The 25,458-nt window shown below is 37.9% G+C and overlaps 1 protein-coding gene across 2 annotated transcripts in view; it reads right to left on the bottom strand.

The window, feature by feature from the left end:
* The window catches only part of nr6a1a (nuclear receptor subfamily 6, group A, member 1a), a 130,431-nt gene that overhangs the window by 30,760 nt on the left and 74,213 nt on the right, over nucleotides 1-25,458 (bottom strand). The window contains exon 1 of one of the 2 annotated variants that reach the window (XM_086076938.1): nucleotides 8,611-8,723. The exons of the other annotated variant lie outside the window; for it this stretch is intronic. Within the exon in view, the coding sequence (XP_085933064.1) occupies nucleotides 8,611-8,626 (16 nt within the window). The 5' untranslated portion in view covers nucleotides 8,627-8,723. Of the gene's footprint in view, nucleotides 1-8,610; nucleotides 8,724-25,458 lie in introns of those variants that run through there. 2 annotated transcript variants of the gene reach the window in all.

Below are 25,458 nucleotides of genomic sequence, written 5' to 3'. Positions count from 1 at the left end.
CTGCCAGCTGAAGCTATGAGAATTATACACTGTACTGTAAATGACGCAATGCATCCTCACCCATACCAGCCAGCCATTTGTCAGCCCATGTGCTCATTCAGAAAACACATTAAAACCATATATTTCACTGACCTCTCTTTGTGAAATTCCTAACTTCCTTCACTGAGGAGAAAACACAACAGCTCAAGTGGCTTTCACTCAAGCTTATTTGCCAAATTTATCACCCTGTCTTTCAAGTGCATGGCCACCATATAATCAGGCTGATTCACACCTTCAACACACTTGATCTCAGCATGTCATGTCCTATGACTCCTCCTTTTCCTTTTACTTCAGCAGATGACAATTAAATATTCATGACATTTATTGAAGGGCTTCACTTCCTTAAAGCTTTCTGAGCAACGTAGTATTGCAGCTTACATCCTAAGCCAAAACATATGGGGTAGAAAACACATGAAAAACAAACAAACAAAAAAAAGTACACAATATTAGTACATAATTCATTTAATTTGGGATTAATTACAAAAAAAAACTACATATTTAGGTTCACTGATATGCTGGGTGTCTGGGGGACAACTGCATTCACAACATAAAAGGAAAGGGTTTCCTTCTTTCTCACGGTGTTGAAAAAATGGCACCTAACTGGAATTACTATTGTGTTAAAAAAAAAGAAGAAAAAAAACATCTCCAAGAGACTGTAGCATAACTTTGTTAACGTGTGAATGGCAATTTAAGCATTGTAGCATTAATTAACTAAAGTTAACAATTTTGGTAGAAAAGGGACTTTTTAATGAAATAAAGTTAATCTTGGTAAATGGTGGTAAAGTACTGTTGGTTACATGATAATGTAACCAACACCTTGAGCCTTGAGAGTTATGTTTACTCTTCAACTGTAATTATGCTCACTGATAAAAGAGCTTTACAAGGTGAAAATTTAGGTCATCTAAAACATTTTAATAGGAATGCACAACTGTGCATCTTTACGATACAAGACTATTTGATTAGAGATCGACCAGGGCCAATACCGATTATTAGTAGAAAAGGAGGCTGATAATCGATTTGGAACCAATATTCACTTTCGCTAAGACTTTGACATCAAAATTAAAAAAGAAAAAAACAAAACAAATTCCAACCATTAACAATTATTATTGTTGAAATTTAGTTGTTCATTGAACACGTTTTTTTGTTTGTTTTAAAATTCTAATAAAATCTTCAGCGTGCTCCCAGGGTCAGAAACTATAAAACTACAGCTTCGAGCAGCTATAAAAAAATAATAATATTTTTTATTATTTATGAATTATAAAATGGTAAACCATGAACTTGAAAAATAAGTTCATAGATATCTTCAGGCCTGGACTGTCATCAAATATGTGAAATTTTGTAAAGATAGGATCATCTGTTAGTTAGAGCAGCTTTTTTTTTGTCACGTTGAATCATCAGACTTTGTGGCACTGTAATGGCCACGCCCTTTGCCAAAGAGTCAGAATATTTGGTCTGAGGCGTGATCAACATCTTAAGGCTTTTCGGACACATTTTAAACTGGATCCGTTTATCGGGCTCGGCGTAGCAGATAAAAATTTAAAAAAATTGACATTTGTTGTCAGTGGCACTATATGTCTAACTGAATATTATTTTATAAATGTCTTCAGGCGATGACTGTTAATATACATGTGAAGATTGGGATTTTTTGGAGCTCGTGCAGATGAGTTTTTAAGCATCAACTCTTTTGAGGCGAGGGAAATACGAAACGTAAAACTTGATGCTCCGTCCCCATCATACACCTCAAATTTTATTTTTTTGCCTTTTTGTTGTCATGGGTCTTGACATAGTACAAGCCAAGTTTGAAGTCAATTGGATGAAACGTCTAGGCATGGGGGCAATATTATGACCCGTGCAAAGGTGCAAAAATGGACCAATATTGGACATAAAAAAAAAAATCGCAGCTCACTTCCTGTTTATTTTAGCATATTGCTCTAAGAGACTTCTTTTTTTTGTAGATCTTGGGCTCCTTCATGCTCCGTCTAACTTTTCGGAAATCTTGGTGAATTGTACAACTGCGGCTGCTTCGTTAAAACGTTAAAAGGGGTGCTATTAAGCTTCTTTTTTTTTTGCACAATAACCTAATAAAATATTTGTTTGCCAGGCATGATGTGTATGCAGTTTCATGTTTTCACCAATGTTTAGAACCATTAAAATCAGTGTCCTTTTTTCATGGCAAACAGTGCGTTGCCACGGTAAAAGCGTTCGACAAAATAAAAAGCTTTGTTTCTACTTTTCATCTTGAACATCTTCAGATGAAACACCCAAAGTTTGAAGACAATCAAATTAAATCTATAGCATGTGACCTACTGACCTCTATAAAAGGCCAAAAATGGGACCAAATGTAAAAGAAAATTCAAAATGGCGGATTTCCTGTTAGAATTAGCATATGGCTGCCAGAGATTTTTGTTGTAGGTCTTGGTCTCCTGCCGTAGGCTTCGAACGTTTTGTAAATTTTGGAGTAATGTGCAACCAGGGATGCTTCCTCAAAACTTTTTAGAGGGCATTATTGAGCCTTAAAAAAAAAAAACGCACACTAAATGACTGAAATAATTATTTTGCAAAGTGAAAAGTGTCATGAGTTTTCATCTATGTTTAAGACAATCAAAAGTTTTTTGTTTTGTTTTACAAACTTGACTGTTTAACAAAAAATCACAAACTTCGCATTTCATAATCATTAAGGGGTCGGAAAAAAATTCTTGGACGCGATTCAGACATGGGCGAATCTGAATTGATCCACAAACGTCCAAACTTTGATTATTTAAATATGTTGAAGTTCAAAAAGGTAATATTAAAACATTTTCTACATCATGCATGCTTCACTAATGCCCAGATGAGTACAAAGAGCCCTGACTTTACATCACGGAATTTTAAGCCCCTCCACAGTTACATAGGCATATAATGATGAAATCTTACCTTTGACACCATGGCGATGTAATTTTCTATGAAATATTAGGTATTTTGCTGGCTATTTTTCTAATGCGGAAGTGAAACGCTCGATTCAGTAAAACCCCGCCTCTCCCTCCCAGTGTGGTTGCCGCGCCCCTCTCATCCGAGCCGGAACGCTGTGTATGGCCATGCACAATAGGGACAATTTAGAGTGTTCAATTAACCTACGACTGCATGTCTTTGGAATGTGGGAGGAAACCGGAGTACCCGGAGGAAACCGACACTCTGGCACGGCGAGAACATAGAAACTCCACCCAGGAAAGCCAAACGCCGGACTCGATCTCACGTCCTCTGTACTGGGAGGCGGATGTGCTAACCAGTCAACCACTGTGCCGCCACCCACAAAACAAATTAAAACTATTACTTTTCGTTTCCTTTTTATTAGCAGATGTAATTATTGGACATTTTTGTTTGTTTGCAAACACGGCCCTGTTTATTTTAGACTTATTTCCTATTCTAATTTTGTGCTATTAAAATGAGTATGGTGTTGTCAAGTATATTGCCATAATTTAGATATCACTCAGTCAGGTTTTTCATATTCTTCCTTGGAGAAAGAAAGGGAGGGGGGGGGGGGGGGGGCGTTTGTAGACGTGACTAGCTGAGTGCGACTTAGCAGTTGCTAAATCGGCAACGGCCGCCGTCATTTATTCCGTAAAAAGTCTTCTTTATGGTGTTGGTCAGTTATTAAATTAAACTGTGTAATATCTATTAAACCGTAGCACAAATTAACAAAACAGATTATTTCCCCCACATTTTGAGTGTGGTAACACGTGGCGTTTGCCATTTACTAAAAGTGGCAGATGCGTTTTCTATCATGCCAAAACGGCTGCGCTAACGGCCATTATGGAATTATGATTTGATTTGATCTACTGGAGTACTGAAGATTTGAGTATCGGTATCGGTCTAAAAAAAAGTGGTATTGAACATCTCTAGTTAAAAGTGAAAGTATATGTTCCTAGCATTGTTGATATATTATTTGCATTTGCATTTGCAAGTCTATGGGCAAATCCAAAGTTACAAACTATTTCAAATAGTCCAAACTGTTCGCCAATTGAGTTCGAAGCATGCTTTGGAGTTTCAGTGTTAGATGTAGCATCACTAGCTGAGAGGAAGATGGCGGCGGCGTCCTCTCTCGCTGTATGGGGAGCCGGGCATGTCGCCCGCCTTACAGGTATAGTACATCGGCACCAAAACCGAGAGGTCCGTCTTCCCCCACCGAAACGAATCATGCTGGAAGCTACACGGCTATATCATCATTACAGTAAATATGCATTGTCATTTGGATATACTACAGGTAAATATCGAAAGCTTGTGGCCAAAATGTAGCGAGCAGCAATACAGACCACGTCAGGTATATTCAAATAATTAATTTGAACCTAACTATACTCTTTGTTCATGTCACATCCTCTTCCAATTGTCTTTTTTTTTTGTGTGCTATATTTGAGTCCAACCAGGTTCGAACTTAAAAATCAGCGCAAATTAATTTATATATTTGCTGATTAACTTTGTTCCTTGTGTTGTCCAATGCACAGAAATTTGCTTCACTTTGTTTTTTGTAATCTTAATTTATTTGTATGAATTATACTTCAGTAATTGTAAAATGTTATACCTTTATTTTTGCTAATCCTATTACAATTTGTTTTAGTTTAAAAAAAAATGTCAAGTTTTTTTATATTGAAAAGTAATTGTTAAATTGATTTAAAAATGTTTTACTTTTACTGTTAAACAAACGCTGATGAACATTTATTACCACCCAAATAAATAAATAAATAAGTACAATTTAAAAAAATAAAATAAAAATAGAATGATAGAGAGTACAAAATAAATGGTACCATTGAGTACCGGTATCGATTCCCAGGTGCCGAGAATTGAAACAGAACCAGTTCAAATGTGAAAGGTACCCATCCCTAATGGTCACACACTAGGGAAAACACAACTTCTCCAGAAAAAGTACTTGACCTTTGCAAATGGTCATCTGGACAAAGTTGAAGATTTCTGGTTTTATATGAGACAAATTTCATTATTTTAACCACAATGATGTATAATTTACTTAGAGATGAAAAGTGGTATGCCTTCAACCTGAAGAACACCATCCCCACTGTCAAACCTGGTGGTGGGAACCTAACACTTTGTGGGTGTTTTTCAGCCCCTAGACCAGGGTACCTAATCACAGTAAACGGCACCATGAAAAAGAAAAAAAGGAAAGAAAAAAAAGATACAGTACACTCAAGATTTACCTAAACAACATTGGGGAGGCTGTGGTGAAGCACCAGTGGACAGTTTAGCATGACAAAAAAAATAATATATATATATATATATATATATATATATATATACACATACACACATATACAGAGAGAGAGAGAGAGAGAGAGAGAGAGAGAGAGAGAGATTGAGGGACCACCCTCAACACCCATTAAAGGCTGCATTGTTTCGTAGGGGTCAGCCTGGGTTTCATTCCAAATTTTAACACTAACCAGAAAACGGAAGTTGAGCATTTAAAGGTGATGTCAAAGACTTAAACCAACAGCACCCTTTTCATTTCCAACTGTTCACAAATTTTCAGCTCGCTGTAATCCTGATGACAGAATGAGACCTTACTTCACTTGTCATGTAGACCATTTGTTTTCTTTTAGGTAGTTCAGGAGTGGTGCATTTAAAAGCAGCATGGCTGAGAATGTAAAATCATTGGAAGCTAACAGGCAAAAAAGAAAGAAATAAAGAAAGACATTGCTGATGCATCTTTAGCTCTCATACGTGAAGGAGCCTGCAAGTTTTCTCTAGCCTCGAGCCTCTCCAAGCTTCATCATGCTGAGAAGACACAAGTATGGTGGCCAAATCTCTCTATTGTCCACACCATGAGCACACAAAGGCTGGTGCATAGTGTAAAGCAGCCTTTTGAGGGGCTGGCAGAGCAACAAGGCCTGCTGCTAAAGGGTTTCTCTCTTCAGGTTTTGTTTTGTGCTTTCCATCACAATCGTGCTCAGCTGAGACAGGGAGCGGGGGTTGGAGGAATCTGCTGTACTTTTCCGCTTGAGCCACACCCCCTCCTTCCAAGCCTACTCATTTCCTATTTTTCCAGATATCAAGTCTGTTCTTCTCCTTTGCTAATCTCTACAAACTGTGGATGAGCAAGGGCGGGGGTGTAGAAAACTTTTTGACTATGACTGGTATGTACATGACACACATCAAACACATTCACAGAGGTTAAAGGCATCTTAAAACCCTCTGGGACTAAGATCCCGAATTCCTGGCAAGCCACACTGTGATGTTAATCTTCTAAGTTATGTGCATGCAGTTGTAGATTGGGCACTTCCAAAGAAACAATTGTGACCTGTTGACATAGTCGTCTTGATAATATACACCCAGGCTTAAAGGCTAAATAATTAGCATTAAGTATAATACTACACCCAGCGGGGGCTCCATAATATTAATTATATGTAAATGCAGCCACACGCAAAAAGGTTAAATAATGTAAGGAATCAGTCTCCGCTTTGTTTGCATCTTGCTCTACATTTTGAATAATCTACAACGACTGAAGAATTTGTTTCTGTCTTCAAACCTAGCAATTAGTACCACATTTTTGAACACCAATTAATACAAAAAGCTGCTGATAAGTGCACACAATTATTTCAAAAATAGTCAAACAACCAACCAAATGAATGCAAATATGAAAATCTGACCATGCAAGACATGGAATCAGAGCTCTCCATACTCGTTCGCAGTATGTTTTAATTAATTAATTAATGTACTTGTTTGAAAGTTTGGGAGCAAAACAGCAGCCTAAATGATGTTGACATAAGCAATAAATAAATAAATTAATGTGTGTAACCAAGCAAAACCTACTGCATTTTTATTGAATGCCTTAATTTATGTTTTACACTATACTCACACTATCATACAATTCCGACAGTCTTATCTAATTTTGGGTTGAGTCACCCAGCACATACCGTCATACGGGACGAGGTGAGTCTTACAATGTAATTGATTAAAATCTACCTAAATGTCATAGGTGAAGGCAACATCTCCATTTACACATTATGGGTGGGATTTTTATACTATCAACCTTAGTGCCAAAAGCATAAACACTAAAACAATGTTCCCACTACTGCAATTAACTCCAAAATGTGTGCATACTTGTAGGGAATGAAGTGATAAGGCATATTGGAAATTAATCAGCGTGTGTGCGTGTGTGTGCGTGCGTGTGAGTGTGCACTGGGGGAAGGGTTGAGTCCAGTTGAAATAACACACCCTTGAAAGACAAAGGTCTGCAACATGATTGACTTGATGGTTTGGTTTGACAAGGCAGTGGGCCAAATAATGGATCAGTTTCAGTGAAATAAGGAAAATGAGTAAGTCGTGTGAATGAGCAGCTTCTGTCATCTGCTATTTATAGTTGAGTATTACAGAGTCCCTGACCTCCCCCACCCTTACTATTGATCTTCTACTCCTGTCGCCTGTATCTGCATCATATAAACAACCTTCCATGAGCACTTTCTCTCCCATCTTTTCATTTCATTCCTAAACATCAACAAATTCTCAACCCGCAAGACCCGCAAAAATAGATTTAAAATGTGATGCAATGTGTTGAAGTGTAGCATCAACCCTGTCTTAGTTGGAACACAACCGACATGGCTGCTAGCTGAAGGATTAAGATGGGGGAGGGGACGAATACAGTAGAATGGTTCCTCCACATGCTACACCAGAAGTTTGGAGGACAATATAAAAAATAGAGGACTGGATTTGTGTGCGAGTTTAGTTTTCTGATAATATTTGAAAAAAATTTCAGTGAAATGAAAAATCAGAAATAGATGGAAACCAACTGTTTGTTTGTTTTATTCACAATGTGGGTTATGTCATCTAACATTACATATTTCATATGGTGCATGAGTGGGGTGAAAGGGTGGCCTTGAAGGTTTTTATCTCTGTGTATGAAGTCGGGTAAAAAAAATGGTTTCTATATTTTACTAGTTCATTAAAAATAATCTGCTCAATTCAACTCAAATAGTTAAATAAATAAAAACAAGTCTAAAAGAAAATTGTCAAAAGTGGTTTTAGGCAAGACTGTAATCTTGAAAGGGGGGGGGGGGCGTTTGACTTGAAAACTCCTGAAGTGGGGAAGAAGCATGAGCAAGACTAATCTTAATGACTAAGATTATATTACCAAGTACAGTAACATCAAAAATGCTGACTGTGCAATCCTGCAGCCACACATCAAAACCAACAGACTGTTAAATTCACCATCACATCTTAATACCCACTAAATCACCATCACACAAATCTGTTGAAGACATTTATCAATACAAGCACTGAAAAGCTGAAATTTCTCTATTTTTCTGGATTTGGCCTAAAAACCTCAAATAATCTGGTAGAAGAAAAAAAGACTAACTACATAGTGCAGTATGTATCAATATTTGCATATAAATGAAAATGACTGAGCTTTGTTACCATTTAAGAAACGCCTAGTTACAGAAAAGCCTTCAGTAGAACTTTGTGGCAATAAAAACCATGCTGGTCACCAAAAATAGACTCCTCACTTTCACATATATTTGTCAGTCACACATCAAACGCTTGTGTAAAATCTTGGCCTTCTCTAAGAAATGATTGAATGATAGCCTCACTTACCTTCCCATGTATCCATTTCATGCTTCTCCCAGGTTGCCTGGAACCCATTCAAACATGGAGTCTGCTGAAGAACTGCTTCATAGCTTCTTTTTTCCCCCCTTCCCCTCTGTTCTCTACCCCAGCAACCTCTTTCCTCGACAGCCTGCTCCTCTCTGACCACAGCCGGAGCCAAGTAACACCACTGGTCACTTTACTGCCTGGTCACATGACCACAGAGTTCAAGCCCTGAGGTCGCGGCTTGGCTTGAGGTCCAATGACAGCTAGGGGTTATCTGAGTGGAACTGATAGTCCTATTTTCACTGCCGTCCTACAATACAACCCCTTCACCCCCGCCCTTTTTTTCTCCAAATTAGCCTCCCCTCCCCTCATCCATGCCTCTAGCAGTTGTGCAGAGGACCAAAGTGCATGTCCAAGCATAAACACAGGTTCAAGCTGACAAAACACACCAACATTAACTAATTAACAAATAAGCGTTTTGTTTACCACGGGAAAAGGTCCGTGCTCTGGTTTCATAACTAACAAGGTGGCGAAAAAGCCAACACATTTCCATCAAGTGGTTCAGTTGAGTTGGCGCGTTATGCAATTCGTTTTGTTTTCCATCAATCCGTACCATGCCAAGTATTGGCACCCTTCCACTGGTGTTCTCACCATCTTTGAGTGCAATAGCAGTTGGACACTATGTACTTTACCCGAGACAGCCATAGCCATCTGACCTACACGGCTTATGGTAGGCTGATTGACGAAATGGATTTACTGACTACATTTACACCCTGTCAATAACCCATTCAAAACCCGCATATTGGCAATATTCAGGATTTGAAAGACTATGGAAACGCGCACAAAAAACATTGGGTTACCCCTTTTCTAACCCGAATATTTGGTCATATAATGTAGGGATAGACCGATAATCGACCTGGCTGTTTATTGGCAACGATATTGGGCATTTTGACGAATATCGGTATCGGCCTTTTTTCAAAATGTGACAGCCGATAAAAAGTAAAGCTTAAACCATTTTTAACTCAGGGGACTCTTTAAATTTTCAGTTACCGTAACTTTATAAGAGATGCTGCTGACCGTGGGAACCTTCTGAATCTTTTGTTTTTGTTCGACATAAAAACAAAAAATGTGTTTCCATTTTCCATTTAACTTTTTAAGACGTACTGATAACCTTTGGGAGCGCTTTCTTTTAGAAATTTAAAATGAAGTATATTGTCTAAGATTAAAAAAAAATAATACATTTGGAAAGTCTGAAAATTGTTCAATAAGCATTAATGCTCTAAGACATTACAACAAAGTCAAGATTGGCATTTGTATTTTTTTTTTTAATTGACACTAATATTTTTCCCCATTTTTAACTGAAAATTTATATCGGCTTCAAATATCGGCTATCGACCTCCTTGACTACTAATAATCAACATCAGTATCGACCCTAAAAAAAACATAGCAGTCTATCTCTAATATAATGTAATCAGGGTACTTCCTTTCTTTTTTTCTTTTTTTTTTCTTTTTTTTTTTCTTTTTTTTTTTCTTTTTTCTTCTTTTTTTTTTCTTTATAGAGGGTACTTCCTTTCAACAGAACCTTGCTCTGTGTTTTGCACATGTTGTATTTGCGAGGAATCTTGATCTGAACTACTTGTATGTGCTGCAGCCATCTTACATTGCCACTCGCTGTGAGCCTTACTTTTATTGATTTTCTTCTATTCACATTATTTTCTGCCTCTACGGTGAAAATGCCACTGTTTGTATATACATTATGTGTATATATTATATACACACATATATGCGTGTATATTAAGTCAGTGTGTATGGCGCGCAACCCACCACAAATACACAAGCAGTGATTAACAAAATGTGCATAACATTGTGACACAGGACAAAACCACATTTAAATGTAATGTATTTTATTGACCATAAAAAAGTAAAAATGACATCTATCTGCGTAATGACGTGTCCGTGTGTCACGGTTTTGACCAGGATCTGTATGCGGGAGTAACTCTGTCCGCTTACGCATGTAACCGACCGTAACCCAAATATTGGCTGCATGTGAACGTAGTCAGTGATCCCAAGCTCAGAATAATCAAGCAGGTACAAACAAATGTAAAATCAAATTTTCTATGAGAGGATTCATTTAGCTAAAAGCAGTTTGATATTTGGCAGAGGCGGGCCACTTCCATCAATTGTCAATTTCTGTCAATAACGATGCCCACCTTTCGCCGAATGCTTCCGCATTTTGGGCGAAAGCTTTACCTCAAAACATCGTAAATAAAATACAGAGAATGAGAAGGACCATCTGTACTCACCAAGATCGACGGACGTAAACCTGCTTCAGTCGGTGCTAAGTCCGTGCATTTTTTTTGAGGCTTTGCATCATTGTGCACTTTCAGAAAGATGGGCATCGTCATTGATGGGAATTAACGATTGATGGAAGTGCCCACCTCTGATATTTGGTACGAATAAAAGACCGGTGACTATACAAATGACATCTGCAGACACATAAATGGTATCTGCAGTAGATCAACATAAATGTGCAAAATAATAACAACAACAACAATAATGATAATAATAATAATAATAAGTAGGGGTATCAAAATTTGTCCATTAATTTTGAGTTTATTTAAAGTTCCTTTAATGCCACAATTTTTTTTTAACGCACGATTAATAACTAACGTGGAAAGACTGTACTGAGGGAATTCCAGTCACAAAACAGCAGACCTGTCCGCGTCAAAATTGAGCAGTAATAAAATTAACAATAATGCATATATTTGTGGAGACTGGGGTCAAGTTGTATTTTACAATAAAAAAAATGTGCAGAATTTCACAAGTTAGTTCATGTTAAAGATTAGATAGCTTTTAATATGAAAAGAAAAATACACTGAGCTGTCAATGTCTTACAAATGCAATTGTGCCATCTAGTCATGCGATTAATTACGATTTAAAAATATATAATATATAATAATATCACCTGACACCCCTAATAATAATACATGGCTATCATGTTATTTACCAGGCAGGTAAGCACATTTACTGTTTACTTGCATATAATGTGGGACATTTTGTGGCTGTGTGAATTGTCCTTAAGTGAACACTGATTGGTTTCTCTTTCCAATCAGTAGATATTCTTCCTTCATCCCCTCCAGTGGTCTGACCAGGGGTGCATAGTCATCCAGTGTTTTATAAAAAGTGTACAAGCCCACCTTGACATGCCCTCGAGTCTCCCCTCTAGCTGCAACTACCCGCCCACTGTCGCGGACAAGACTTTCCGGATCCTCCGGCCTGTCTACTGCCTGACCCTTTCCACACTGCTCCTCCCAACTAATACCACATGCTCACTTTCTCAGCAGCTCAGCAAAACCCTCCCCCCCCAAAGTGAATGCTAATGGCTGGGCCACACTAAATCACATACCGTTTAAGAAGCTTTTCACATTCAAACGCATAAGAGAGATATTTCATGTGCCTGCTAGAGAAAAAAAAGAAGCAAATATGAGCTATAGAGCGCAAGATATTTTACAAGAGAGGGGAGCTGGTATTGATCAGGTTGGTGCACAAGTCAAAATATGAAGGGAATATGTTTGGGTGATCAAAGCCCATCTCTCTTCCTCCCTGTTTATGTTGCATTAATACCAAAATGCTTGCTACAATATGTCACTACATCAGAAGCATATCTTAAGACCTAATGTAATTGGATATGCACTTGAACCTAAAGATTATTTACACTTTACCACCACTTAAGAGTTGGGCAACCTTAAACATTTTCATTCAAGTTTAACATACGTTTGTAAAGACTTATCAATGTAAATAGAAAACCCAAATTGCAAACAAGCAGGGCTTACTTGAATAGAAACAACTATTTGTCGAGTGAAAAGAACCTTACATATTTTCAGCCTGATTGTCAAACTTAGTTGTCGATACTATTAGGAAATCAAACCTGAGCTGCCATATGTCACCCTTGACCTTTAAGCACCCTTCCTCCAATGTGGATAAACTGCATAATCAGCTATGTTGCCTTTAACCTTGAAGTAGGCAGGAGTGAGGACAGCTGCTGATTGGCTGTCATGTGTCTGTTTTGTCGAAATAAAAGCAATAAATATGAAGACACCACAGAAAGTGGCAATTGCAACTGTTTAGTGCAAAAATCATTGCTTCTATATTTTAAAGGATGATTTGTTTGGGAAAAAGCAACATTTCTTACTTTTCACATACATACATCCCAGTAACTAATCCTATTGTGAAGGAGAAAACAACAAATTCAATGTAAATCATAACATGTAAAATATAGTTTCAAAAAGGTGGTTTGTTGTTTGCACAAATATTTGCATCAATGCATTTGAAGAGAATAAGAGGCAAGTATCAAATGTATAACACATGAAAAGTTTAATCTGAATTAATAAAATAATCACTTGATTTGTCAAAGAAAATATGTTCAGTGTGTTTAAACACGCCATTGTCAATTAATGACTTGTTTATCTCTCAATCAGACTTCCCTGCTTCTGACAGACATGCCAATAATGTACACATTTCATGTAGTACCGCTTGTGATTCAAAATAAGCACAAACGAGTTGATTCTTGTCTTGTTTTTTAGCATTTCCCTAAGCATCAGAGTAACACAGGGTATTTTCTTTTGTTAAAGCTCCCTTCCCCCAAACACACATAAGACAAACCTTTCTGCTTTTCAGACAAAGAGCTTCAAGATAAACAGGAACAGACCACACTGCACCTGTTCTCATCCAAACACACCCACACACACTTGTACTCCGGTTGTATGAGCATGTCAAGGACCTCTGCTTACAGTGTAAGAAACACATCAGAAGCTTTACAAAGACATTCACCATCCATCTCTAGATAAATTACATTAAGCCACTGCCCATACAATCTGCACTATTACACAATGTATACATTCAATTTACAATATAACATTTACAGACTGATGGATATCCTCCATTTATTTTAATGTGAAACTGAACAGGGGCTGTGTTTTGTGAGCTCACAAAACACCTGTGACTCAACACGAGGCTTGATAATGATCCAGAGCCACTTACAAGTCATGACCGTTAAACTAAACAGTTTGAAACACTAGGCCAAAACTTAGCCAAAAGGTACGAAGAGCTGCATTGCGCATATAGGCTATTTGCTCGGTGACTATGTCAGCCAAACCGCCCACAAATTGACAAGAGTACTATTTCAGCAACTCTTTTTCCACACTCACTACAGGCTAAGCAGTATATACATAAGCCTACTGTATATGTATAGTGGTGTCAAAATGAGTGCGTTAATTTTGAGTTCATTTAAAGTTCCTTTAACATCACTAATTTTTTTTACGCACGATTAATGACCGCCCCCCCTTACTTGGAAAGCCTATACTGGGGGAATTCCAGTCGCAACGCAGCAGACACGTCCACGTCAAAATTGAGCAGTAATAAACTAAATAATACTGTATATATTTGTGGAGACTGGGGTCAAGTTGTATTTTACAATTTTAAAAATGTTTTCAGGATTTCACAAGTTACTTCATGCTAAAAAATAGATAGCTCTTAATATGAAAAGAAAAATACACTGAGCTGTCACCAACATCTTACAAATGCAATTATGCCATCTAGTGGCAGAAAAATGACAACACAAATCAATATCACACTCACTTTTTACAGTTCAGTACATTTTTTTAAATATTCACTCAATTTTATGAATTATTAGGAAATTACTGTATCAAAGATGCAGCCATATTTCAATTAGTTTAACTTTTTCCCCACTTAATGTTAAAGGCTTTTTGTGCAGTTTGTCACTTTTTTACTCACGACTGCCACCTCTGGCATAAAGCGTAACTGCAGCATCCGTGTCAGGCTCATCCATGGTGCGCATGCAAGTACGTGCACGATCTTAAAGCGACAGCCACAGTTGACAAACAAAGACATGACTTCAATTGAGGTAAGAAAAACTCCGCCCCTTCCCTCCCCAAAGAAACTGTGGAGTGTGCAGGGTCCGCACACTCTACTATAAAGGGAAGATAATAGCTGATATGTGCAGTCAGAGTAAAAAACTGTCAGTGCTCTTCGTACTCATCTGGACATTGGTGAAGCATGCATGATTTAGAAAAGATTTTAACATTATCTTTTAAAATGGCACAATGCACCTTTAACAACAGTGTGAAAACTTTGGATTTTTTTTTTATTGTACATTTTATGGTACATTTAGAACAGATATAAAATTAGCGATTAGTTGCGAGTTAACTATTGAAGTCATGTGATTAATTACGATTACAAATAGTAATCGCCTGACACCCCCTAGTGTCAGTGCTCCCTCGCTACTTCGCAGATTCTTAAAACGTGTGCAACACCTTGTTATTGGGAACACAACATTTGTGTTGCTATTTTACTAGGTTAACAAGTGTTTAGAAGGGTGTGAACTGTGTGGTGGCTTCGTTATGGCTCAGTAGAAGTGTAACTCTCTCTCTCTCTCTCTCTCTCTCTCTCTGTCTCTCTCTGTCTCCTCTCTCTGTCTGTCTCTCTCTCTCTCTATATATATATATGTATATATATATATATGTATATATGTATATATATATATATATATGTATATATGTATATATATATATATATGTATATATGTATATATATATATATGTCAACCTCAATTGATTTGGGTCGCGGCTGATAACGCAGCTCATCTCCGTAATGTGAAATAAATACAGAAGAAGGAACCGGGCACAGTGTTGCTTATTCAACGGGGCTTTATTCGCATTTCAGCATCAAACAATTTGCTATGACACTTCAGTTGCAGAATAAAAAGTTTGATCGTTGTAAGCTAACGCGTAATTGCTACATGCACACACTTACCTTGTGTTGTCTTCTGCGTCCTCTCCTCTTACACACCATACGGAGATCACTTTCCACTAACATTTGAAGATGCCAGCATTTGCAAACAATTTTATGTTTGTAATTTGTCTGTCAGATATTGGTTTTTTTTAAATAAATCTGACTTTATGTTCAAGCAGTTACTCAGTACTTGAGTATTCTTTTTAGGGAATACTTTTTACTTTTACTTGAGTAATATTATTTTCAAATAACGCTACTTTTACTGAAGTAAATGTTTTGGCTACTCTACCCACCTCTGATTACGATACGATATTATCACGATATGAAGCTCACAATACGATAATTATCAGGATATTGTTGGGAGTTTGGCTATATTAAAAAAAAGGTCACACTACTGCCAAAAAAATGAGCTCATATCAAAAAAAGCACAATATTGTGCTTTCATACATAACATCAATGCATGTAAACCTACAATCTCTTATAACACTTAATATTGAGTTCCTCCACATATTGACTTGGTTCACAAGCATATTACGTTCACTTCATCTGGCGATTAGCATGGTTTTTAAATATAGAAGGGCCAAAACATGCCTTATGAAAATTAAACTGCACTAAAAAACTAGCCACCAGAGGGTACTCAAACTGCACAAATGGAAATCAGCCTGCCCTAACACATTAATATCGTGACATGACGACGACGATCTTGTGGCAGTTTTAATTTCACAATATCACGATATTGCTATTATCGTTACATCCCTAATAAATAGACATATTTTTTTCCATGTTGCATTACTACATCTGGGAACAGTGTTTACATTGTAAAACGAAAAACAGCTCTATTCTCATAGACAGGCACCCGTGCATTTGACGTGAAAAAAACGGGTATATTGTCATTTTCATGACGGAGCAGTTTTAGTCTACCGTGTTTGGGACTGTGTTGCACTTGTTTGGCGTTGCAGTGGACACAGCTGCCAGGCCCTCAGCGCATCTGGCAATTTGATGATAGAAAGCAGACTGTGCAGCTATTGGTAGGTGGGGTTACTGTCAAGGACTGTGTACACTTCCACCACAGTGATTTTGATGGTAATGATGGGAGCCACTTAGATTGGCCATTGGCTGTGTTCCGTCCCACAACGGTGCAAAATACCCTATTCTATCTAGACTTCCCTATTCTATCTAGACTTCCGCTGGGCACAAAAATAGGGCACAATATATTGTGCAACTAGTAACTTGTGGAAAATTAAAAAGAGGGCATTGTTTTAATTGATTAGATTGGATCATTCCCCTCTTCTGCACACCCAACACTCAATTCAACTCTGAGCTGAGATGATTTGAAGGTGGAGTCACTGAGCTATAAGAATTGTGTGAAATAGTAAAAAGTGTCTTCCATCAAACTTCTTCTGAAGGTACGCCCTATTGTATCATCCGAATCAGGTTAATCTTATACACATCATATAAGCGGAAAACAATACTGGGAATCTGTAGCATTGGTGCATATAAGCGTTAGGTCAACAAAAACACCTTAGTTGCTGACAAAAATAAATTACTACAGCAAAATACTAAGCTGAAGGGATTCATTACATGGAACACTTTGCCTATAAGGTAATAAAGCAGTTTTCCATATTAAAACTACTGCCCAAAGACCGCTGGGATAGGTTCCAAAGCAGTTCAGAGGATGGATGGATGGATGGAAATAACAGTGAATTCCTAAAACCTCAATAAAAAACTAAAAATACTGGTGGTGAAACACTGTAAACAAATAGCATTTTGTTGTTGTTGTTACTGGGACACAAGATCAAACACTGTAAACTAATATTTTAAGGTCATAATAGCAGATATCACACAAATTTTGTTTGTGTAACGTGCGTGCGTGCATGCGTTGTGTGTGTGTGTGTGTGTGTGTGTGTGTGTGTGTGTGTGTGTGTGTGTGTGTGTGTGTGTGTGTGTGTGTGTGTGTGTGTGTGTGTGTGTGTGTGTGTGTGTGTGTGTGTGTGTGTGTGTGTGTGTGTGTGTGTGTGTGTGTGTGTGTGTGTTTATTGGAACTCCTGAGGCTTGTGATTTTTTTTTAAAGTCATGATGCCTCTTTTGTAAACCACAATTGAACCTCAACATTGTATTTTAGGGAATAATTTCTAAATTCTAGTATGTTAACCTTTTCATTACTTGTTTTTTTACAGAAGACATTTAGTCTTTTTATAGCACTTTGGATAAGTCTAGTAATCTATACACATCAATAGAATATGGATAAAAAACAATTAGACTAATAAAAAAAATATCCAAGAATGAGTGTCCAGAATTGTAGGTAGATATAATAAAATAGCATTGCAATAAATTATTAGTGTATTGTTTTTAGTCACTGTGAAATTTAGTATGTCATGCTGGTGACACAAAAAAAATCCTAATTACTTCTCTGATTTTAAGTAAGAAACAGTACAAAATACCTGGCAGTGTATTGCTCCATTAGCTCGTGTGTCTTCATCTTGTAGCAGGGCCACAATCATCAAGAAGGTGATTTCAGCTGAATAGCAGTACCCACTGTACCACAAGAGGGCAGTCTAGTACAAATATAGCATCTATATGAGCTGATCAGATAGCAGTTTGAACTCGAGTGTTTGCTCACAAATTCCAGAAGATGATCAAAGTAGAGCTGACAGTAATATGGAAGACAGCCAAAAGTAGCCATTATGATCTATAGATGACAGCCAACTCTAATGCTGCTAAGACTTCTCTGTCCTCATACCTTTAAACCTGCTACCATCCCCTTTCATATTGTAAAAAAAAGAAGAAGAAAAAAAGTCTGAAAAGCACCTACCAGTAGATCAAAATTACAAGTCATAAGCTTTTTAATATTCCCATATAGTGATTTTCCAATGCTACAAAAACTCATTCAGCACAATTAATATTTTTGCAGTGAAACCAATGACCTCTAAATCAGTTTCATACGTCAGCAACAAATAACACTCCTTCCAAACTTCGGAATGCCAGCAACTTTTCTTTGTCTCATGATACCTGTAGGTGGGACACTTAATAAAATTCAGCCCTGTTACTTTACAAGCTACGGTATGTTGCTACACATCCATTCACCCTTCCGTTCTCTGAACCGCTTATCAATTCTTAAAGAAGAAAAAACAACACAAACCTGTCTTATTACTGATTTTACTGCTGTGTATCTACAATTGTAAAGAGTGACAGATACTAGAGAATTGGCTCTTTTCTGATCTTTTACATTATGACGACATATCCCTACTACCATCTTTCACCATCTTTCGACCCAGGAAGAGTTTGGGGCAGAAAGAAGAAGAGCTATTCCCGCAAATGTTGAGTGCCAATTGGTGGGAACAAAAATGTATGTTACTGATCATCAGATCAGGGTGTGGAAGAAGTTTTATTTTAAAAATCAGCAGCATCCTGTGCCTCTGTCAAATGCTCATCTGTGGTAAGGGCAAAATGTAAGCACACAAACAAGCAAGCAAAAATGGATTTAAAAAAAACTAGATGAAGTTATGTTCACAAATAAAAACCCTGCGATGGAGTGAAGCCACAATAACAAAACTGTAAACTAGCAAAAGAACACTGCAATAAATTGCCAATGCCTTTCAACTTTTATTCATTTGAATACACTACAAAGACAAGATATTTTAATGTTAAAACTGATGATGAACATCGTATTAATATTTTTTGGGGGGTTGGTTTTTTGCACATATTCTCTCCTTTTGAATTTGATGACTGCAACACTTTCTGAAAAAGATGGGACGGGGTAACAAAAGGTTGGGAAAGTTGAGGAAAGCTAATTTCACAAAAGCGGTAGGAATAAACTTTTGTCCGAAGACACCAACCACAAAGAGTGTCTTGTACTGTACTGTGGCATATACTGAAAGCCCGCTTAACCTGTTTCCCAGGTTTGGATATGTGGTATTCCGCATAGCCGGATAATACACATAAATAGAAACGTTATATGACTTTGATGTGAAAGACTGTGACTGGTCCATATAGAGACCCTGACATCAAAGCAATTTAATACATTTGAGATCAACTACAAAGATTGTGAGCTCGGCCCATTCTGACACTGACTTACCGTAATAATTTCAGTCTCATTTTCAGTTGCTGTAGATGTAATGGACAGGTGGCTAATAATTTACCCAGGTACTGCCGTACAATAAGCAACAAAAGCACTGTTTTTACTTTCGCTATTTGTCAAGTCAGAGTTGCATGACAGAATATTGATTTATTTTTTCATCACATTTTAATTGTCTGGAAAATTGTCCAGGCAGCAGCTGTTCATTGTTTGGTCAACAGAGAAGCTGTCACTTCAGTGTTACAATTGAAAATAACAATTTGATGCATTTTTTTTCTTTTACAGTACAAAAATATGATTAACTCATTCACTCCCAGCCATTTTCACTGAAGCAACCCACCTCCCTCCGGGCTGTTTAATTGGATTTTTTGGACTGATTTTGCAAGGTCCACTGTCCTATTGCTATAGAAATATCAACAACATTCTACCAAAAGAGAGTGTTTTCTTTCATAAGGAAAAAAGTATATTTGTATCCGTTTCAGTTTTGCAGCAATTAGCATTAGAATATAGCTAAGTTTCATCATTATTCACAGACCTGTTGAAAACACTGGGGAAAAGAGCTTGTTGCAACATGGCCCTGGCTGATCTCTTAAACTCTGCTGCCACCTGCTGGCCGTATTTTGTAATAACTACCATTGCTTTAAGCGACCTCTTCATGTCAGAAGCTGCATCAAACCCTTCTGCACGCTCTAGCATTTAAAAAAACAAACATAAAAAACGTATAACTAAATTTTTGGGAGTGAAGGACAAAGTATTAAAAACATATTTATAAATTTTTGGGTTTGAATGAGTTAATTATGGTGGAGAACGTGTTTTTATTGTATATGATGTGACCACACTAAACTATGTAGGGTATAACATTTACCTGTTAAAACGATATTTTGTAGCATTCACTTATATTACCAAATTGGACACAAGTCTAGTTACAACCCAGATCAACCTTTAACATACTGAACAATACCATGGCAAACTTAACTAAACTATGTCCCTTGGAGAAAATGTGCCTTTATTGTAGCCAATCACACACATGCCAGCACACACGCACACACATTTTTAATTTCTACCACCGAAAGGTTTGCAAAAACAAAATTCTGTCCAATTCGTCATTAATAATTAGAAGATAATGCAATATTTAGTAATGCAGTAAAGAGAAAAACACAAAAAATACATCTTAAAAAAATATACTGTATCTATTTTTTTGTATCTCCAAGTGATAAAATGTAGAAAAAGGCACGTCAGTGAAGAACTAGACGGCAGGCAGATGGAGGGTGAAGTGAAGCGGGATCCCACTATAATTTGACAGGTTGGATTCCCGCTTGAGCTTCAGCAGCAGATTCTTTGAAAGGCTCTAGGACACCTGCTGCCAACCAAACCCATTATTACAGACGTGACACACAGACAGAGATGCTGATTTCTGCTTGTTGTCACTCAGAAGTCACCAAAAGGTTTGAGATTGTTATTAGGTTTGGTGCACAAAGCATAAACTGAGGGCGATGTACTCTATTTAAAGAACCTGTAAAGTGATTTCAGTGACTTGTTTCTAAACATATTAAATATGTTTAAAGGTAAGTGCCGAAAACGTGCAACAAGAAAAATATAGTACTGAATTGCAGAGATGCAGGGTTTAAGTCTATTTCACCATCTATTACAGCCGTCTGGATTTTTGGGCTTTGGCTGATACCAAACCCAAGTATGCACTTGAGCTTTCAGGCATGAGTCAGCCTTCCTTCCACTATACGTATACTGTAAGAACTGAGTGCCATCATTCTGTTAGTGGCCATCCAGCACGATTGGCAGTTCATTTGTACTAGAGATGCATTGATTAATAAAGAACAAATTAATTATCAAATGAAAGGATGGTTATTTATGATAATGGAATCACTGTTTAGAGAAACCGTCTATGTTGAACTTGTCCAAATCTTCAGAATTTTAGCCTTCAAAAGTAAATATTCTCAGATTTCAATCAATTATTAAAATAATACCCCTCCATAAGTCATGACCTTATCGTGGTGGAGTGTGTCACAATGATTCTAGGAGCTAACTTATCTGGGGCTTTATGGCCCTGGCAGGGTTACTCATGGCAAAGGTTTTAGGTGATGGATCAGACAAAGCATAGCTCAAAAGACCATCATGATGAAAAACAACTGGATTTGCTCTCCGGCCGGTGGCCCCCGTGGGGTTGTGCCCTGGCGCTGCCTAGGCCTGGGGGGCTGTGCTTGCCTTGTTGGGCCGAGGTCGACGGCTCCCCTCTTTGGTGGAGGTGCTCATGCATGCCAGATCCACCACACCAGCATCTATTGAAATTCAAACAGAATTTACTTCTCCCACTGGTTGTTGAATCAGTGGAGGCTGGTGTTTGTGGATCTTACTGTGCTTCATCTACCCTTCCTTCCTTCCTTTCTTTAGTCTTTCCTCTGGTCTCTTGAGGTCTCCCTAATTTGTTGGAATTTAGATGTTTCTGGGGTTGATGAAAGATTCTGGTTTTGTAAGTCTGTTTCGTGTCTTGATCCTTTCTCTGGTCTCCTGACAACTGCAGCTGGGATGCTTGCAAGCAGGGATGTTTGATTAATACTTTTATTTCAGACCGATTCCTGTACGGGTACTCAACTCTTGAGGAGTCCCTGATATTGATACTGATACCAAGTACCAATATCACTAGTACTTTTAATGCCACTAGAGATACGCAATGTCGCAAGTACGGATATCTTCAAAAAAGGCCTGGCATCGGCCTGATACCGATACCTGGTATCAGTGTACTCGCCCATCCCTAACCATAAGTATTAATTTATTGCACATCTTTGTGATACGCGTATTGCCTGTACAATTATCACAATGACAATATATTTTTGATATACAGGGAGTCCTCGAGTAACGTACGCAACCTACAACGTTCCGACTTTGCGCCCGTGGCTCATCCATAGCACCTTCTTTTTCGTTAATTTCCCACAGTAATCACTCCATTTTAAAGTTATTTAAAGTTGTGTTGTTCTTACCTCCAGCAACGGGCGTCCATCGAGCAGGTCGGCTCGCCATCAGACGGCTTGCCGTCAGTCAGAAATGAATGCTCATGCGGAAACATGAAATATTGGTTCCGGCATCTTTCGGGTGGCTTGAATGTTTTTTTTTTATTACCGTACAAAGTATTTTGATGTAAATATCGACTTTAACCGTGAAATCCGACTTAAGTCGAAATTCGAGTTAAATCCCAAGTGTATAAACGGAACTCATTTGTAACTCAAGGACTCCCTGTACAGTACTGTGCAGCCCTTGCATGCCTGTGAGCTAGCTAGCTAGCTAGCTAGCGTCTGGCACTGAGTTCAATGTATTTGATTGACAGGTGAATGTTGAGCAAGCATGTTATCTGTGCATTCAGTGCACATGCCACAGCGTCTGAAAGCTGACAGAACAGCAATTCAACACGCAATCAAGTAACACGTAAATATATTAATAGTTTTGTGATATATTCTTTGAAGCATTAATATTAATGTGTGCAATTGCAATGCATTGATTTTAGTGTGGTTAGTGTACAGGGTCCAAGTCGGTAATGCAATCAGTAATGCAATTGTACTATATATATACACTAACTGCTGTAATGTTCTTGACATAATGTTTTTAAAATATGGAAATTAATAAATTAAGATAAATTGCTTTGGAAGTGAATTTCTATAGGTTGGCACCTCTTTGTATGCATTGCAGGGGCTTCTTAGGCTCCGTTCACAATGCAGGCAAATGCGACCCAGATCGGATTTTTTTGCCCAAATATGACCTGTATCTGACTTTTTTCAGTCTGAACGGCTCAATTCCGATTTTTTCATATCCGACCTGGGTCACTTTCATATGTGGTCCTAGATCGGATACGTATTCAAATTTTTGCAATGCGACCGCAGTCTGAACGGCCAGGTCGCATATATCCAAACTCAACGTCATCATAAGTCCAATATGCGCTCCGCTCCAGCGGGAGACGTACGTGAATCGGCAAAGTTGTTTCGAGTAACAGTTGTTGCTTTATATTTGACTTTAATTTAATCCTACTTAAAACATGAAGTAGCCTATAAAGTTGGCATTTGTGGTGGTGATATTGGTCATTTAGCCACGCAGACGGCTCATTTATTATGTCATCATTTTCACAAAATATTATTTATACCTCCTCCCGCATCACTCCTCTATAGATATGAGATGGAGAAAATATGAGCCCCGACAACGGACTTATAAAAGTCTGTGCCCGACACACTGTACCGTACGTATTTACTTCCGCATACACAGCGTTGTGAGTATCTTCTTCTGCGCATGCGGGTCACTTTGGGGATGCATAACACAGCAGACCAGATTGAGGTCGCAAATAATAGGTAATGTGAACGCTTATTCAAAAAAATCTGAGTTCACCCAAAAAATCGGAATTGAGCATTAAGGCCTGCAGTGTGAACGTAGCCTTATTCTCTGTTTTTGGTGACTTAGAGCTCATGGTTCCATCAATCACACAAAGCCATCCAGGTCCTGGAGGAATGGAGCAGGCCCAGACCATCACACATCCCACTGCCATGTTTGACAGTTGGTATGATGTTCTTTATCTCGTCAGTCCATATAATATTCTTCCAGTAGTCTTGGGATTCATTCTGATGTTTTGTTTTCCTTTATTTTTGTTTTTACAAAAGTAAGGTTTTTGCCTTGGAACCCTGCCATGGATGTAATTTTTGCCGAATCTCTTCCTTACTATTGAGTTATGAACTCAGACGTTATCTCAGGCAAGGCAGGCTTGCAGTTTTTTAGATGTTTCGTTGTGACCCCCTGGATGAGTCGTCACTGTGCTGGGGTCATTTCTGTAGGTTAGCCATTTCTGAGAACGTTCACCACCATTCTATTCGTTCTCCATTTGTGGATAATGGATCTCACTGTGGTTCACTGGAGTCCTAAAGCTTTAGGAACGCCTTTGTAACACTTTCAGCTGGATAGTTGTTAATTAGAGTAATTTATTTCCCATCTGTTTTTGAATTCAACTCAAGGTGTCAGTTTGTGGAACAATCTGGATTATTAAACTAAATCATCTCAGCCCATTTGTATTTTCAAAAAATGCATAAAAGCTCAATTAATGGAAAAATATAAATATATATTTAGCACTAGATAATGCTCTTCAGAGGCAGATACCACAAGTTTCGCTTCTTCATGTCCCTTTTCATTTATTTTTTAAAGGCTGGAATAAAAAATTTGAATTGAATTCAACTAATTTGGATTAGAGCACTTTGTTGCAGCATTTTGGGATCTTTTGGCTGACAGTGATCTTGAATGAGCAGGTTCAAAGGTGATCAAGATTTGGGTGAAAATAAAGTCAGCTGTCCAAAAAATATGAGATAAATGTATGTAATATGCTTTGTGTTTTGTTTAAAAAAAATCATGTTACTTATGATATAAATCATATAATATCAAAACCAGTGAGGACTGACTGGTAATTTGAGTCCACAGACCCCCCCCGAACCTCCCTCCACCCTCATAAAACAAAACTGCACCTTTCAGAGTGGCCTTTTATTGTGGGCAGTCTAAGGCACAACTGTGCACTAATCATGGTGTCTAATCAGCATCTTGATTTGTGGGAGGAGACGTGCTCACTATCACAGATTTAGACTGGTTTGTGAACAATATTTGAGCGAAATATTGATATTGTGTACAGTAATTTCTGGACTACAAGGCGCACCTGACTATAAGCCGCGTTAGCTAAATTGAGGGGATACTCAAGTTTGTTAAACATATAAGCCGCAGGTGTTTTAATGTTACCGCGCCGGTTTCCCGCTACTTTCTTTTCCATAATGAGGGCGCAAATTGTGTCTCTCTCTTGTCTCTATCATCTGTGGCGATTACCTATTAACCAGTTTTAGGTATAGTTCATAGCTCTTCTGTTTCCACACGGCCCATTTAGCGGGCCCACACACAAACACAGAGCTCAGCTTTGAACTGAGTGGACGTGGGGAAAGGGG

Source organism: Leptonotus elevatus, chromosome 5 (genome assembly GCF_054856555.1).
Source record: "Leptonotus elevatus isolate MCC_2025b chromosome 5, RoL_Lele_1.0, whole genome shotgun sequence".
NCBI lineage: Eukaryota > Metazoa > Chordata > Actinopteri > Syngnathiformes > Syngnathidae > Leptonotus > Leptonotus elevatus.
Note: the sequence above shows the minus strand (reverse complement) of the source record. Positions and strands in the feature narration are given on the sequence as shown.